This window comes from Oncorhynchus kisutch, linkage group LG11 (genome assembly GCF_002021735.2).
Source record: "Oncorhynchus kisutch isolate 150728-3 linkage group LG11, Okis_V2, whole genome shotgun sequence".
NCBI classification, from domain to species: Eukaryota; Metazoa; Chordata; class Actinopteri; order Salmoniformes; family Salmonidae; genus Oncorhynchus; species Oncorhynchus kisutch.
In genome coordinates this window covers 661113-676300 of record NC_034184.2, presented here as the reverse complement: position 1 = coordinate 676300, position 15188 = coordinate 661113, and the positions used below count along the sequence as shown (strand labels likewise).

The following is a 15188-nucleotide window of genomic DNA, read 5'->3' as shown; positions in this document are numbered from 1 at the left end:
ATCAGTTCATCCCCCAATGCAAATACAGTTACATCCCAATCCTGCTTGTTCAGCCCAGTAACGCCCACATCTGCTTTCGGCCAGTTTACAATGATGACCAGACCTTTGCTTTGACCTAAAGATAATATACGTCCCTCTTCCTGTATCCTGTGTTTTAGACCCTGTAATTAACTCCAAGTGTCCCTTTTGGTGTGTGTCTTTCATCTCTAGTTTTTATTGTGTTCAGCTGCCCTGGTCACCTTCTCTTCATATGGTTATCTAAGATCAAATAGACTTGTGTATCCCCTGTGATGTGATTATTGTCTGTAAGCCATCAGTTGGTCCTTTGTCTGACCCCCTCCTTTTTCTATCCCTCTGATCTTTGTATATACAGCTGGTCCAGGAATGTTTCTCAGCTACCCCATACCCTCACGGCCTTTATCTGCTTCCTGCCATATACAATAGACAATGCATTTTACCAGAACAAGAAATGAACCCATATTTGTATCTTTCTCTTGTGTTACCAAATCATGTATATAATTTCACCCACAAGTGAAAGCACCGTCAGCATTCAAAAGTGACCAAAACATCAGCCAGGAAGCATAGGAACTGAGAAGTGGTCTGTAGTCACCACCTGCAGAACCACTCCTTTATTGGGGGTATCTTGCTAATTGCCTATAATTTCCACCTGTTGTCTATTCCATTTGCACAACAGCATGTGAAATTTATTGTCAATCCGTGTTGCTTCCTAAGTGGACAGTTTGATTTCACAGAAGTGTGATTGACTTGGAGTTACATTGTGTTGTTTAAGTGTTCCCTTAATTTTTTTGAGCAATGTATTTCAAAACTCAAGCTTTGATAACAAACTAGATCATTTGGTGTACCTTAAGCGAGGCACAGCTGAGCATAAATTGAAATAATTCGCTTTTTTATTTTACAGGACTGATGGTACTGGCATCTGATGGTCATGGTGCTTTCAAGACAACAGATCAAATAATGGCGTCAGTGATCTTCAGGTCAGAAAGTCAGAGCCTTAGAAAGATGCCAGAGTTTCTGACTTGGATGGCCGTTCAAAAGAATCCCCATTGTTTTGAACACGGCATTCGTCTCAGCGAAGGGAGTGAGAGAGCAGCAGCCTCTCACCTATGACCAGAGAAATATATTCCTCTATATTAAAATAGACAACGAGCAGCTGTTAATAATTCAAACGCAGGGCTATAGATACACTTGACTAGTAATTCATTGCAGATGCAGCACGAAGTAGAAGTAGAGAGAAGCGCATTTTATGTATTGTACTATGTTTTGTACTTTTAGTGTTGACTAAATACAGTGTTGACAGTGATGAATAAAGTCACTCACAAAAACAGCAGCTCTTTGACAGTCTCCCTCTGGTCATAGTTTTAAAAGTTATTAAATCTCATGTAGGCCTGTATCAAACCATGCTGTAGCCGGGGTCATGGAAGCTGTAGGTAGGCATTTGAGCTATTCGATTGGCCAGAGCAGTAAGCACACTTGATTTAGCCACAGATCTCCAGGTCTGCTGGGTAGGCGGAGTTTGTCATTTCAGAGAAATTAAATGGTTGAAAATGGCAACACTTTGCCTACCAGGTGCAGCAGGGCTTCTGAATCAGGAGCACCTACCGTCAACAGAGCAACACACAAACATAACCAACATAAAAGAAGCTCAAGCCTTTATGCCTTTATCATTGGATTTTCTACATAAATGTTTGGTGATTGACTAGGAATGCCTTGGGAGATCACGATGACCGGTTGGTGACCACTGATGTACAGTATCCTATCCTTACACCTGCACCCGTCTGCTCCAGACTTGTCGTGCTCTGTTTAATGTGCCTTCACCTGGCAACCCCCTGGGTCCTAACTATTCATTAGGGCATATCGTAGCAACACGTTTCGCAAATTAAAACAAAAATGTGTGTTTCTTATTGGACAAGTTTAGGTAGTCTTACAGTCTGTTTTCTTCTGTTTGATAACTGATGAATAGGACCCTCTTACTGCCTTCACACAGTCTGTCCCCCCTCACCTGGTCATGTCCCGTTCCCCCTGGGCGTATCTCTGCAGTCGCAGCAGCTCTGGCTGTAAGATCAGGTCCAGAACATAGAACACAAATCTGGTCTCCTCCACACTGGGGACATGCCACTGGATGTGAAGGTTCCACAGGTCCCCCGGACGACCCCAGTCCTGGACAGAGGGGGAGAAGGTTGAGATCAATATATAATAATATATACACTACCGGTCAAAAGTTTTTGAACACCCCCATTATTTCCAGTTTTTATTGAAATTTAAGCAGTTTAAGTCCAGTGAATAACCTGAAAATGGTAAAGGTAAGCAGTAAACTGCCAGAGGTAAAAAATTATATATATATATATATACATATATATTTTTTTTTTAGAATCTAGGTTACTAAAAACTGAAAAATAATGTATAATGAGTTACAAAAAAAGGCCTTTTCAGGGAACAAGTAATGGGTTAACAACTTGGAAGTAAATTAAGCCTCAAAACTTTGGTTGATTACTTACAAACCCTCTGTCTGTTGTCGTAGCAGAATCAGAATTAGTTAGGTAACATTGATAAATAAGATGTTTTATCTACTTTCATTATATGCTTATGTGGAAAAAGTCACTTGGGGCCCAGAGAGGGGAGAGGTCAGGCTTGTCTTTTATCTGTCTGGTAATATGCAGAATATCAGAAAGGGAGAAGTCAGAATTGAATCGTGTCTTCCAATGTATCAGTTAAACCATGTGAAGGGCTCCACAATGCCTGTGTGCCAGTCACTCCCCTCTGTGAGCTTGTCCAGGAGGGAGTGTATTTGAGATGGGTGTATCTAGAATTGAAAATTGATATATGCCATTGGATGGGGTAATGTTTTGGTAATAGGAAGTACCAAGAATGAGAAGTAGAACCTCGTCTTAGAGAGCAAACTGAACGATAATTTATAGCTAACGCTATCTGGCTATGGGATACTCCTCTTTCAGGCACAAGGCCATTTGTGAAGTTTCTAAGATCTGTGGTTCGTCATTGTGAGTTGAGAGGGGTGTATCTTGGCTATAAAAGTATTATTTTGTAAGCACTCTCAGAATTCATTTATAGACAATGAATTGATCTGAGAGTCAAGGGGCTATGGTGAAGCTCATATTATTAAAATATGAAGTTTAAAGTATAACTCTGACTTGTGTGTGGTTTGTAAACTCTCTTTTCACTTAGTAATACAGGAAATTACCACGACACTGTATAAAAGTGTTGGAACAGCAGTGTTGGAACAGACTGTTACTACAACCTCTTAAGCATTATTTGGACAGTATTGTACTGCAGGAAGTAGTATATTGCTATGAAAATGGTGAGAAAAAGGCAATTAACAAAGGCAGACAGACCGACCATTTAAAACCCTTAAAAGTGTAGGTCTTTCCTTTAGAGAAATTGCAAAGAAAGCCAAGGTGTCAGTGAGTACAGTTTCCTACACCATCAAAAGGCACTTGGAAACTGGATCGATACATGCTAGAGAATCACCTTTGCCAGCGATTACAGCTGTGAGTCTTTTTGGGTAAGACTACGAGCTTTGCACACCTGGGTTGTACAATATTTGCACATTCTTTTAAAAATTATTCAAGCTTTGATAAGTTCGTTGTTGATCATTGCTAGCCAGCCATTTTAAGATTTTCAAGGTGATTTAAGTCAAAACTGTAACTAGGCCCCTGTTGGGATGTGCTAAACTTTGAACATTGAGATAGGAAATGAAAGAGACTGGGTTATGTTGGAAGTTAATGGTTCTCAGAAGAAAGAAGAAGGCTTTGGAAGGTGTTTGATGGAGGAGAGGAGAATGATGTGTTGATACAGGGGAGACAGATGGATAGTGTATTTGATGAAAGAGGGGTTGAGGTCAGGAGGTGAGGACAGATTCTCTTAAGAGCAGTTATTTCCTTTCGATGAAGGGAAGTGAACAATTGCACACTTCGGGAGAAAGGAGAGATCATGCCTCTCCTGAGATGAAATCCCTCTCAAGGACCTTCCATAGAGAGGGATAGAAGGCGCACTTGTCACAAAATCCTGTCATGGCATGAGTGGCACCATGGAGGTATATCAACATGTAAAGGGACTTCCTATAGGCAAAGATGGGAGGTGTACCCTCAATCTATCTCCATGGGCCCTTCTCATTTACTATGCGGACAGGAGGAGGGTTGCGGGAAGCCGGAGAAACAGGAGGGAGAAAGAGAGGAGAGTTGTGTAACTGTCTGATGGGTTAACAGGGTAGAGGCATGTTATGCCCTGGACCTCTTTACTAGTCTGACATGGTTCCTTTGACACACTATAGGGTGTTCACCTATACAACTATTCATTCATTCAAAATATCCATTCAACAGAGAATTGCGCCCGAAAAACAATATTCCAAACCCCATGCCTCTACCATATATTTCTGCCCCTGAACAGGTAGTTAACCCACTGTTCCTAGGCCATCATTGAAAATAAGAATGTGTTCTTAACTGACTTGCCTAGTTAAATAAAGGTATAAAATGAAAAGAATATATGGTTCAAAAGTTAGATGATTTACTTTGAGAATGTAGCATGTATAGAAGGAATGTCGTCTCTGCTTCATAGAACTCTGTGGCGTTGCTTCGTGGCAGAATAGCGCTAACTTCCAACACCAACTGACAAGCTAACTAGTGGCTGCAGGTTTGTGAGTGAAAACATGGCATTTTTCTAAATGACATCCGCAGAATACAAAACAGGGACTAAATATATATTTATTTACAAAATTAGCAGACGAATTCCAATATTCACCCTCCACTAAGACAATCAGATCCTGTTTTCATGGTGTATGGGTCTTTCCCTCTAATCGCAATAGAAACAGCCCCTCTCAATGTAGATTTATCGCCAATATAGCCAAAGAAAGTCAAGGATATAGAGATTAAATGACGAGAGGATCAAGTTTATTTTGATTGGTCCAACCAGCGGAAACACCTCCAAATGGTACCACCTCCCAACGCAAAATATGGAAGAGATTCAACCAAAAGCAGCAGAGTCTCTAAACTAGCTATAGTCACAGCAAATTAACGTTTTTATTTCATCAACAATGTCAAGTACAAGTATATTAAGATTAATTCAATGTGATTTATAATGACATAGGGCCAAGAAAACTAATGTTTTGACAAATTTTGTTGCACCCTCTAGAATTGACCTGTTTTTCCTCTACATTGTCGAGCCATGAGTGAACATCCTACACACTTTCTATCACAAGGTCCTGAGTGGCTGGTGAGTGATCAGACCAATCAGGAAGAGATCACGTAAAAAGTAATAAAAGTAACAATTTGTGATAGAAATGGACAGAAGCACTCTACAATCGTCATTGTTTGGGGTCTGTCTGGGTTATAAAAAGTTATTCGCACTAAAGAGAATGTTGTAGAAATTTGGTAAGCAGCAATTTAGAGAATGTACAACTAAAAGTAAAGTTCTGAACTTGATACCTTGTGGGTAGGTAGGTTTTTTATTTTATTTTTTTATTTCACCTTTATTTAACCAGGTAGGCTAGTTGAGAACAAGTTCTCATTTGCAACTGCGACCTGGCCAAGATAAAGCATAGCAGTGTGAACAGACAACACAGAGTTACACATGGAGTAAACAATTAACAAGTCAATAACACAGTAGAAAAAAAAAAAAAAAAGGGGGAGTCTATATACATTGTGTGCAAAAGGCATGAGGAGGTAGGCGAATGAATACAATTTTGCAGATTAACACTGGAGTGATAAATGATCAGATGGTCATGTACAGGTAGAGATATTGGTGTGCAAAAGAGCAGAAAAGTAAATAAATAAAAACAGTATGGGGATGAGGTAGGTGAAAATGGGTGGGCTATATACCAATAGACTATGTACAGCTGCAGCGATCGGTTAGCTGCTCAGATAGCTGATGTTTGAAGGTACAGGTAGTCCTGTATGGGCTGTTGAAAGCCACCTGGTACACTGCAGTTCTCTGTGGGGAAGGTGAGAGCTATAGAACCCCTAAGAGCTATAGAACCCCTAAGGTGAGAGCTATAGAACCCCTAACACCAACCCCTAACACCAACCTCTACAAACCCCTAACACCAAACTTAGTACCTCTAACCCTGTACGTACCTTGATGGGCAGGTAGTCCTGTGTGGGCTGCTGAAAGCTTCCTGGTACACTGCAGTACTCTGTGGGGTAGATGAGAGCTGTAGACCTCAGGATATGATGCAGCAGGTTACAGGCCAGGGTGTAGCCCTGTTTACACTTCAGGTGGAGGGTCAGCTGCAGGATCTGAACCAGCTGGGTGCTGTAGGGGAGGATCTTGTCCCCGTCCACACGAGTCACCTGGGGAGGACAAGGAGACAACAGGAGGGAAGGAGGGTTAGGAGAGAACATACAGGCCCACCTTCATTAAGGCACACAAAGGAAGACGTTTGAAAACATTTGCAACAGAAAATAAAAAATTAGCTTTAGGTAAGTAACTCCCCCATTTCAAAAGTGTTTTCCTGTTTGGTGTCAAGTCTACTGAGAGGTGAAGGGAACAAGGGAATGTTTCAGTCAGTATGGATGCAGGATGATGACCTCACCTCTGACAGTAGCTGAAGGTTCCATAGTAACTCCTTATCCAGTTCCTCCTCACTCAACACCTCCTCATCTGGAAATCAACAACCAAGAAACAGAGTGAGATACTCCGAGACCAACACAGAACAACGATCCATTGATTCCCACTTCTCCCCAACTCTAACCCCACCATATCAGAATCAACAACAGTCTCAAATTAAGACCAAATCCAGATTGGTTTTATAGCCCTCCACTCCAACAGAACACATCCAGAACACATGTCCAGCTTAGTGAGCACTTACTGACAGTGAGCTGGTTTATGGCATTGCAGCAGTGTGGTACCAAAAGCTTCAAAGACTGTGCAGGGTGAACCTTGGAGGCTGCTCTGCACATGTCAGCCACCATCCTGCCAGCCACACGAGTCTCAAAGATGTTGGTGGTGGCAAAGATGAAGACCTTCTCCAGAGCCACCTGAACAACACAAATGAACCAAAGGATATATTCACATCATCACATGCATATACAGTGGCGTCAGGAAAGTATTCAGACCCCTTGACCTTTTCCACATGGTGGTACTTTAAAGGACACACACAGTGAGAAAGGCGTAGGTGTACAGTGAGTTGTGGCCTACCTTGAAGATGTCTATAGAGCACTGTGTGAGGATGGTGCTGAAGGTAGAAGATAGTCCCAGCTCCACCAGGCTCTCCAGATGGGTCATCTTCTCGGTCTCGGTCTCCTCTCTGGTCTGCTCTAGAGTACTGCTGTCTATCAGGGCAAAACACCTGGGGGCATATTCACAAAACATTACTTACAAAAAATGTAAGAAGTTTAAGGGGAAAAAAAGAAGAAGTTCATAAGATAACTCATAAGTTCAATTGGTCAAAATGTTCTTAGGAATTCAATGTTTTCTTATGAACTTAATAAATATCTTCTTATGTTGCATTGACATTAGTGACGTGTTTGAAACCAATAAATAAGCCGATGTGACAGGGATGATAGGATTTGGCCCACTATAATAAAGCGATATTTTATTACATTTATCTGCACCATGTCTCAATATTTTTTTTGTAGTTGGCTTGCGAACCCTTCATAAACAAAAACAAACGTAATTTGTTCACACATTATAGCCATCAGACTAGCTATATCAAAAACTAAAATGGATAACCAAGGAAAGGCAAGGGACAGTGTCTGCCGACGGGGGTATGGCAAGGGACAGTGTCTGCCGACGGGGGTATGGCAAGGGACAGTGTCTGCCGACGCGGGTATGGCAAGGGACAGTGTCTGCCGACGGGGGTATGGCAAGGGACAGTGTCTGTCGACGGGGGTATGGCAAGGGACAGTGACGCCGCCATAAAAAATAGTGGTCTGACATCAAGTGGGCTGCTAAAAAGAAGGGAGCTGAGAGACCAATCATATGGACCAGCTGGAGAAGGTGTCGTCCATGATAGGAGAGGCGGTGGTAGAGGGACTGGGAAACCGGTAAATAGGGTAGCTACGTTAGCTACCTAACGTGTAACAACATTATAGCCAACATAGCTAACGACGTTAACATCAGCCAAGTTCTTCTTTGAGAATTGATGCGCTAACACTAGCTATTTAACACTTCTAGAATATTGTAATATATTGTTAACTAGCTAGCTAGATAATGCGGGTTTAATTCGTTTTCTTGCTATAGTTAAATGTTTGTTAGCCAAGTACATTTCCAAGAAGAAATCCTAAAACATTATTTTCAAGAATCCCATTTCTTCTTAGCGCAGACCAGACCAGACCTCAGACACCCCCGCACACGCACACTAGGTTTGCACATTTTGTGGAATATTCAGAGCTGGAAATGGGAATATATGGGAAATGAACTCAGCAAAAAAAAGAAACATCCCTTTTTCAGGACCCTGTCTTTCAAAGATTATTAGTAAAAATCCAAATAACTTCACAGATCTTCATTGTAAAGGGTTTAAACACTGTTTCCCATGCTTGTTCAATGAACCATAAACAATTAATGAACATGCACCTGTGGAACGGTCGTTAATATACTAACAGCTTACAGATGGTAGGCAATTAAGGTCACAATTATGAAAACTTAGGACACTAAAGAGTCCTTTCTACTGACTCTGAAAAAACACCAAAGAAAGATGCCCAGGGTCCCTGCTCATCTGCGTGTATGCGCCTTAGGCATGCTGCAAGGAGGCATGAGGACTGCAGATGTGGCCAAGTCAATAAATTGCAATGTCCGTACTGTGAGACGCCTAAGACAGCGCTACAGGGAGACAGGACGGACAATTGATCGTCCTCGCAGTGGCAGACCATGTGTAACAACATCTGCACAGGATCTGTACATCTGAACATCACACCAGTGGGACAGGTACAGGATGGCAACAACAACTGCCCGAGTTACACCAGCAACGCACAATCCCTCCATCAGTGCTCAGACTGTCCGCAATAGGCTGAGAAAGGCTGGACTGAGGGCTTGTAGGCCTGTTGTAAGGCAGGTCCTCACCAGACATCAACGGCAACAATGTCACCTATGGGCATAACCCACCATCGCTGGACCAGACAGGACTGACTAGTCATGGTTTTGTCTCACCAGGAGTGATGGTGGGATTCGCGTTTATCGTCGAATGAGAGTTACACCGAGGCCTGTACTCTGGAGCCGGGTCGATTTGGAAATGGAGGGTCCGTCATGGTCTGGGGCGGTGTCTCACAGCATCATCGGACTGAGCTTGTTGTCATTGTAGGCAATCTCAATGATGTGTGTTACAGGGACGCCATCCTCCTTCCTCATGTGGTACCCTTCCTGCAGGCTCATCCTGACATGACCCTCCAGCATGACAATGCCACCAGCGCCATACTGCTCATTCTGTGCATGATTTCCTGCAAGACAAGAATGTCACGTGTTCTGCTATGGCCAGCAAAGAGCCTGGATCTCAATCCCATTGATCATGTCCGGGACCTGTTGGATCGGAGGGTGAGGGCTAGGGCCATTCCCCCCAGAAATGTCCGGGAACTTGCAGGTGCCTTGGTTCTTGCCAGCAAGAACTGGCAAATATGGTGCAGTCCATGAGGAGATACACTGCAGTACTTAATGCAGCTGGTGGCCACACCAGATACTGACTGTTACTTTTGATTTTGACCTCCCCTTTCATCAGGGACACATTCTTTCATTTCTGTTAGTCACATGTCTGTGGAACTTGTTCAGTTTATGTCTCAGTTGTTGAGTCTTGTTATGTTCATACAAATATTTACACATGTTAAATTTGCTGAAAATAAACACAGTTGACAGTGAGAGGACATTTCTTTTTTTGCTGAGTTGTATATGGGAATTAACAGAAATATATGCAAATTTATATTAATACCGTTTAAATGTAGATGTTTGTTGCATTGGATATATTTACCATATCATATGGAGACCGAAACAATACCATTTTACCTGACCATAAGTAGACAATTGCAAATTACTAAATCCTTCCAATAGAAAAAAAAATACATTTAGTAATGATTTGAACTTTAATTAAATTAGTTGACTCTTCACATGGGATGATTTCACTGAACAACAAAAGAAAGGGATATTGAATGATCCATTGCATCTCCCAAAACCATTTTCAACATACATCTGTAAAATAATAGTCTAGAAACTAAAGCTTTGGTTGTCTTCTTCTCAGGCTTCCATGTCTTCTCCCTGGACCTCCTCAATGTCCACCTCTTGAACATCAGACTGAGGCCTCATCTTCACTGTCACTTTCCAAGCTTGTTGAGGGTGGCTCGTTGTCAGGCTCAAAAGCCTCAATTTGCCCAGATGGCCACCAATTTTTCAACCCTTGTATTGGTCAGCCTGTTGCGTGCTTTGGTGATTGTGTTCCCAAACAAGGACCAGTTACTTCGACAGACTGCCAAGAACCTTGCCCTCATCCAGGCCAAGGTGGCGAGACACGGTAGTGATGACACCATAGGCTTGGTTGATCTCTGCACCAGACAGGATGCTCTTGCCAGTATACTTGGGGTCCAACATGTATGCTGCAGCGTGTTTGGGCTTCAGGCAGAAGTCTTCATGCTTTTTGATGTATTTCAGAACTGCATTTTCCTCTGCTTGGAGCAACAGTGAAGTGGGCAGGGCAGTACGAATTTATTCTCTTACATCTGCAAGCAGAGTCTGAATGTCAGACAGGATGGCATTGTCTCCCTCAATCCGTGCAATGGCTACTGCTATAGGTTTCAGGAGTTTCAGGCTGCTTACCACTCTCTCCCAAAATACATCATCCAGGAGGATCCTCTTGATAGAGCTATCCATATCGGCAGACTGTGATATGGCCATTTCTTGGAGACTCCTTCCCCTCCAGGAGACTGTCAAACATGATGATAACACCATCCCAACGGGTGTTGCTGGGAAGCTTCAATGTGGTGCTCTTATTCTTCTCACTTTGCTTGGTGAGGTAGATTGCTGCTATAACTTGATGACCCTTCACATACCTACCATTTCCTTGGCTCTCTTGTAGAGTGTATCCATTATCTTCAGTGCCATGATGTCCTTGAGGAGCAAATTCAATGCATGAGCAGCACAGCCAATGGGTGTGATGTGAAGGTAGGACTTTAGACCAAACACTTTAGACCAAGCAGCCTTCATGTTCGCTGCATTGTCTGTCACCAGTGCAAATACCTTCTGTGGTCCAAGGTCATTGATGACTGCCTTCAGCTCATCTGCAATGTAGAGACCGGTGTGTGCGTGTTGTCCCCTGTGTCTGTACTCTTGTAGAATACTGGTTGAGGGGTGGAGATGATGTAGTTAATTATTCCTTGCCCACAAACATTCAACCACCCATTAGAGATGATTGGAATACAGTTTGCTTTCTCTATGATTTGCTTGACCTTCACTTGAACTCTGCATCCAGCAAATCAGTAGATAAAGCATGTCTGGTTGGAGGGGTGATTGCCTCTGAGCATCAGACGTGAACCAGTTGCATACACAGATTGAGCAAGACATTCATCAGCATTTCTCTGACTACGTTCCTCCATTGAGTCAAAAAACGTCTGATTCCAGGACGACCATGAGCTGTTGCTATCGATAAGGTGTCTGATTCATCATTTTCACCTCGAATAGAAGTAGAAGGACTATTGTCAGAGGTTGCTTGTTGTGAGTGCTGAGGGAACTTTCTAAAATTGGCCAGATGATTCTGTATTTGCAAATGTACACCGCTTTTCCTTCTACATTAGCTGCAGTGAAATATCTCCACACATCAGATAGTGCCTGTGGCATTTTTCTGTAAAGATAAGAAAATATATTGTAAAAAAAATATATACAATTCCATGTACAGATCAATAGTTAACCAGTTAGATTAAACAACTCCTTTGTAAGATAAATGTTTTAGTGAAACATGTATCATAAATGTATCACAACTATCATAAATTGTTAAGTTAGAAATAATTTAAACACACTTTGATGTAGGCTACTATTTTCTTCTTAACAAAAACATCATATGTCATAAAATATATTCACCCCACCTAGTACTGTAATCAAAACTTACCAGAAAGCATGTAGTCCTTGGCTCAGTGTAGTAGTGTGGGCTCAATAGCATCTCATTAGTGTGCAAGATCTTGAGAATCAGCTGCACGTGATGGAAGAATGCACTGTGCATGCAAAGGGTTGCAATTCCATTGAATTGGGGATAGTTTAACCAAAATGTGCCACAAGACCTTGAATTGCCGTATGCGTATCCCACAAAACAAGGTTCACTGTTATAAGCTAACTTTATTGATGAATTTAAGCAAAGTTCTTAACTTCCCATGGAAAATCCCGGAAATATACCGTAAGGTTTCCAATCCTTTGCAACCCTACCTGAGTCCTATATTGACTTCCTCCATACTCATACCTGTCCATGAACTGAAGAACAAAGTCCTCAAACTCTGCCGAGGCTGAGCACATCTCTCTCTCCACCGCTGTCAGATCGCTCCTTTCATGAACAGCAGAGGAACAGTCCACCAAAGGCACAAGAGTAACAAACGTAGCAATGAATTGGAATGTTATCTGCAGAAAGGAGGGAGAGCACACTTAGCCTTGCAACACACACAGAAACAACTTCCAAATTGATGACACTATCTTTACCCAAGCAACCCCAGTGTAGGAGGAGGGTGGGAGGCCTACAAGAGCTTATTATCTATGAACTCTATTACCCACCATGCACTTGCTGAAGTCATTGGGGTCAACACCGGGCAGAGCCCTCATGAGGAGGGGCAACATGTGTGTGGGGCCCTCAGGGAAGCGCTGCCCCCCAGACACCAGGCTGCGAGCCACGCCGATCATACAGCTCAGGGTGGCAGTCAGCTGGTGGGGTTCTGTCAGGGTCTCCATAGCAGGGTAGGTTCTACAGAGGAAGACTAGATAAATTAGTGCTGGGCCATATATCCTATCTTAAGGTATACTGGTTTGGATCCACATGCCGGTACGGATCTTTTTAATAGTCTATAACAATATAATAAATAAAAAGTTCAACTTATGGGATTACTTTGCTGTCAGGTTTGTCCTAGCTTGGTTGAGGAGAAATCCATCAGCATGGAGAAAGCCTGCTATAGCCACTTAGGATTCACTTGCCATCCTAGGGTCATTCACTGCTTAGAAAATGATTCACTTAGATTTTTCATAAACATAAAATACCAGTGGTGGGAAAAGTACCCAATTGTCATACTTGAGTAAAAGTAAAGATACCTTAATAGAAAATGACCCAAGTCAAAGTGAAAGTCACCCACTAAAATACTACTTGAGTGAAAGTCTAAAAGTATTTGGTTTAAATATATTTAAGTATCAAAAGTAAAAGTATAAATCATTTCTAATTCCCTATATCAAGCAAACCGGAAGGAACCATTTTCCTGTCTTTAAAATTTAGGGGCACACTCCATCAGTCAGAAATAATTTACTAACGAAGCATTTGTGTTTACTGGGTCTGCCAGATCAGAGGCAGTAGGTATGACCAATAATGTAATCTTGATAGGTGTGTGAATTGGATCATCTCCCTGTCCTGCTTAGCATTCAAAATGTAACAAGTACTTTTGGTTGTGGGAACATTTTGGGAGTAAAAAGTGCATCATGTATTGAAGTAAAAGTAAAAGTTGTCAAAAAATATAAATAGTAAAGTACAGATACCCCAAAAAATTACTTGAGTAGTACTTCAAATCATTTTTACTTAAGTACTTTACACCAATGTAAAATACCACCATACTGTCAAAAGAATATTGTGATATGATATTTTGGCTACATCGCCCAACCCTAAAACAACAGATCTACAGAACTACTGGGATTTTGGCTACATCGCCCCACCTAAACAACGACAGAGGAAACACTGCCCATTCACTTCTGACTGACTGCTTGATTTCACTCACTTTTCCAGCACTGGTGGTATGACAAGTTCAGGTCTCATGAGGGCCAGGTTCTGCAGGGCCTGAGCAGCATCCAGACTGCCCGTCTTACTGAACATGGCCAGCAGCACCGGCTGCATCATACTCTCCACGAACGCCGTGATGTCTGCCTCCGTCAACTTGTGGCTGTCCGGTACCGGAGTGAGCCACGTGGGCTTCCGGTAGCGCTCCCGGTGGAGCCGTCTTACCACGCTGGCCGGGAGGCGCTGCAGCAGCTTCATCAACTTCATCTGGGGACAGAGATAGGTGTGAGGACTAGAGAGACCAGTATCAGTACATGAGATAGGTGAGGACTCGAGAGACAGGTGTGATGACATTATTTTACCTTATTTCAACAAGGAACACAGACTGAGACCAAGGTCTCTTTTACTGCTGGGCCTTGCGTATACATGTTTACACATACAGTTTAGGTACAATGATTAAGAAACTACACAAGACAAACAAAACAATCACAGATAACACAACAAATACAGCAACAGATTACATTTACACACAGGTTATTCTACTAACAGGTTATTTCCCTAACAGGTTACTCCCCTAACAGGTTATTCCCCTAACAGGTTACTCCCCTAACAGGTTACTCCCCTAACAGGTTACTCCCCTAACAGGTTACTCCCCTAACAGGTTACTCCCCTAACAGGTTACTCCCCTAACAGGTTACTCCCCTAACAGGTTACTCCCCTAACAGGTTACTCCCCTAACAGGTTACTCCCCTAACAGGTTACTCCCCTAACAGGTTACTCCCCTAACAGGTTACTCCCCTAACAGGTTACTCCCCTAACAGGTTATTCCCCTAACAGGTTACTCCCCTAACAGGTTATTCCCCTAACAGGTTATTCCCCTAACAGGTTATTCCCCTAACAGGTTATTCCCCTAACAGGTTATTCCCCTAACAGGTTATTCCCCTAACAGGTTATTCCCCTAACAGGTTATTCCCCTAACAGGTTATTCCCCTAACAGGTTATTCCCCTAACAGGTTATTCCCCTGACAGGTTATTCCCCTGACAGGTTACTCCCCTAACAGGTTACTCCCCTAACAGGTTATTCCCCTAACAGGTTACTCCCCTAACAGGTTACTCCCCTAACAGGTTACTCCCCTAACAGGTTACTCCCCTAACAGGATATTCCCCTAACAGGTTACTCCCCTAACAGGTAATTCCCCTAACAGGTTACTCCCCTAACAGGTTACTCCCCTAACAGGTTACTCCCCTAACAGGTTATTCCCCTAACAGGTTACTCCCCTAACAGGTTATT

At 42.6% G+C, this 15188-nt stretch overlaps 1 protein-coding gene across 3 annotated transcripts in view; it reads right to left on the bottom strand.

Moving 5' to 3' along the window:
- The window catches only part of LOC109900106 (proteasome activator complex subunit 4B), a 91485-nt gene that overhangs the window by 45420 nt on the left and 30877 nt on the right, over positions 1–15188 (bottom strand). For all 3 annotated transcript variants that reach the window (XM_031835174.1, XM_031835172.1, XM_031835173.1), the window contains 8 exons: positions 13899–14164; positions 12700–12886; positions 12395–12549; positions 7168–7318; positions 6839–7007; positions 6563–6630; positions 6105–6320; positions 2021–2178 (listed from right to left, as the gene is read on the bottom strand). In XM_031835174.1, coding sequence (XP_031691034.1) covers positions 2021–2178; positions 6105–6320; positions 6563–6630; positions 6839–7007; positions 7168–7318; positions 12395–12549; positions 12700–12886; positions 13899–14164 — 1370 coding nt within the window. The remainder of the gene's footprint in view (positions 1–2020; positions 2179–6104; positions 6321–6562; positions 6631–6838; positions 7008–7167; positions 7319–12394; positions 12550–12699; positions 12887–13898; positions 14165–15188) is intronic.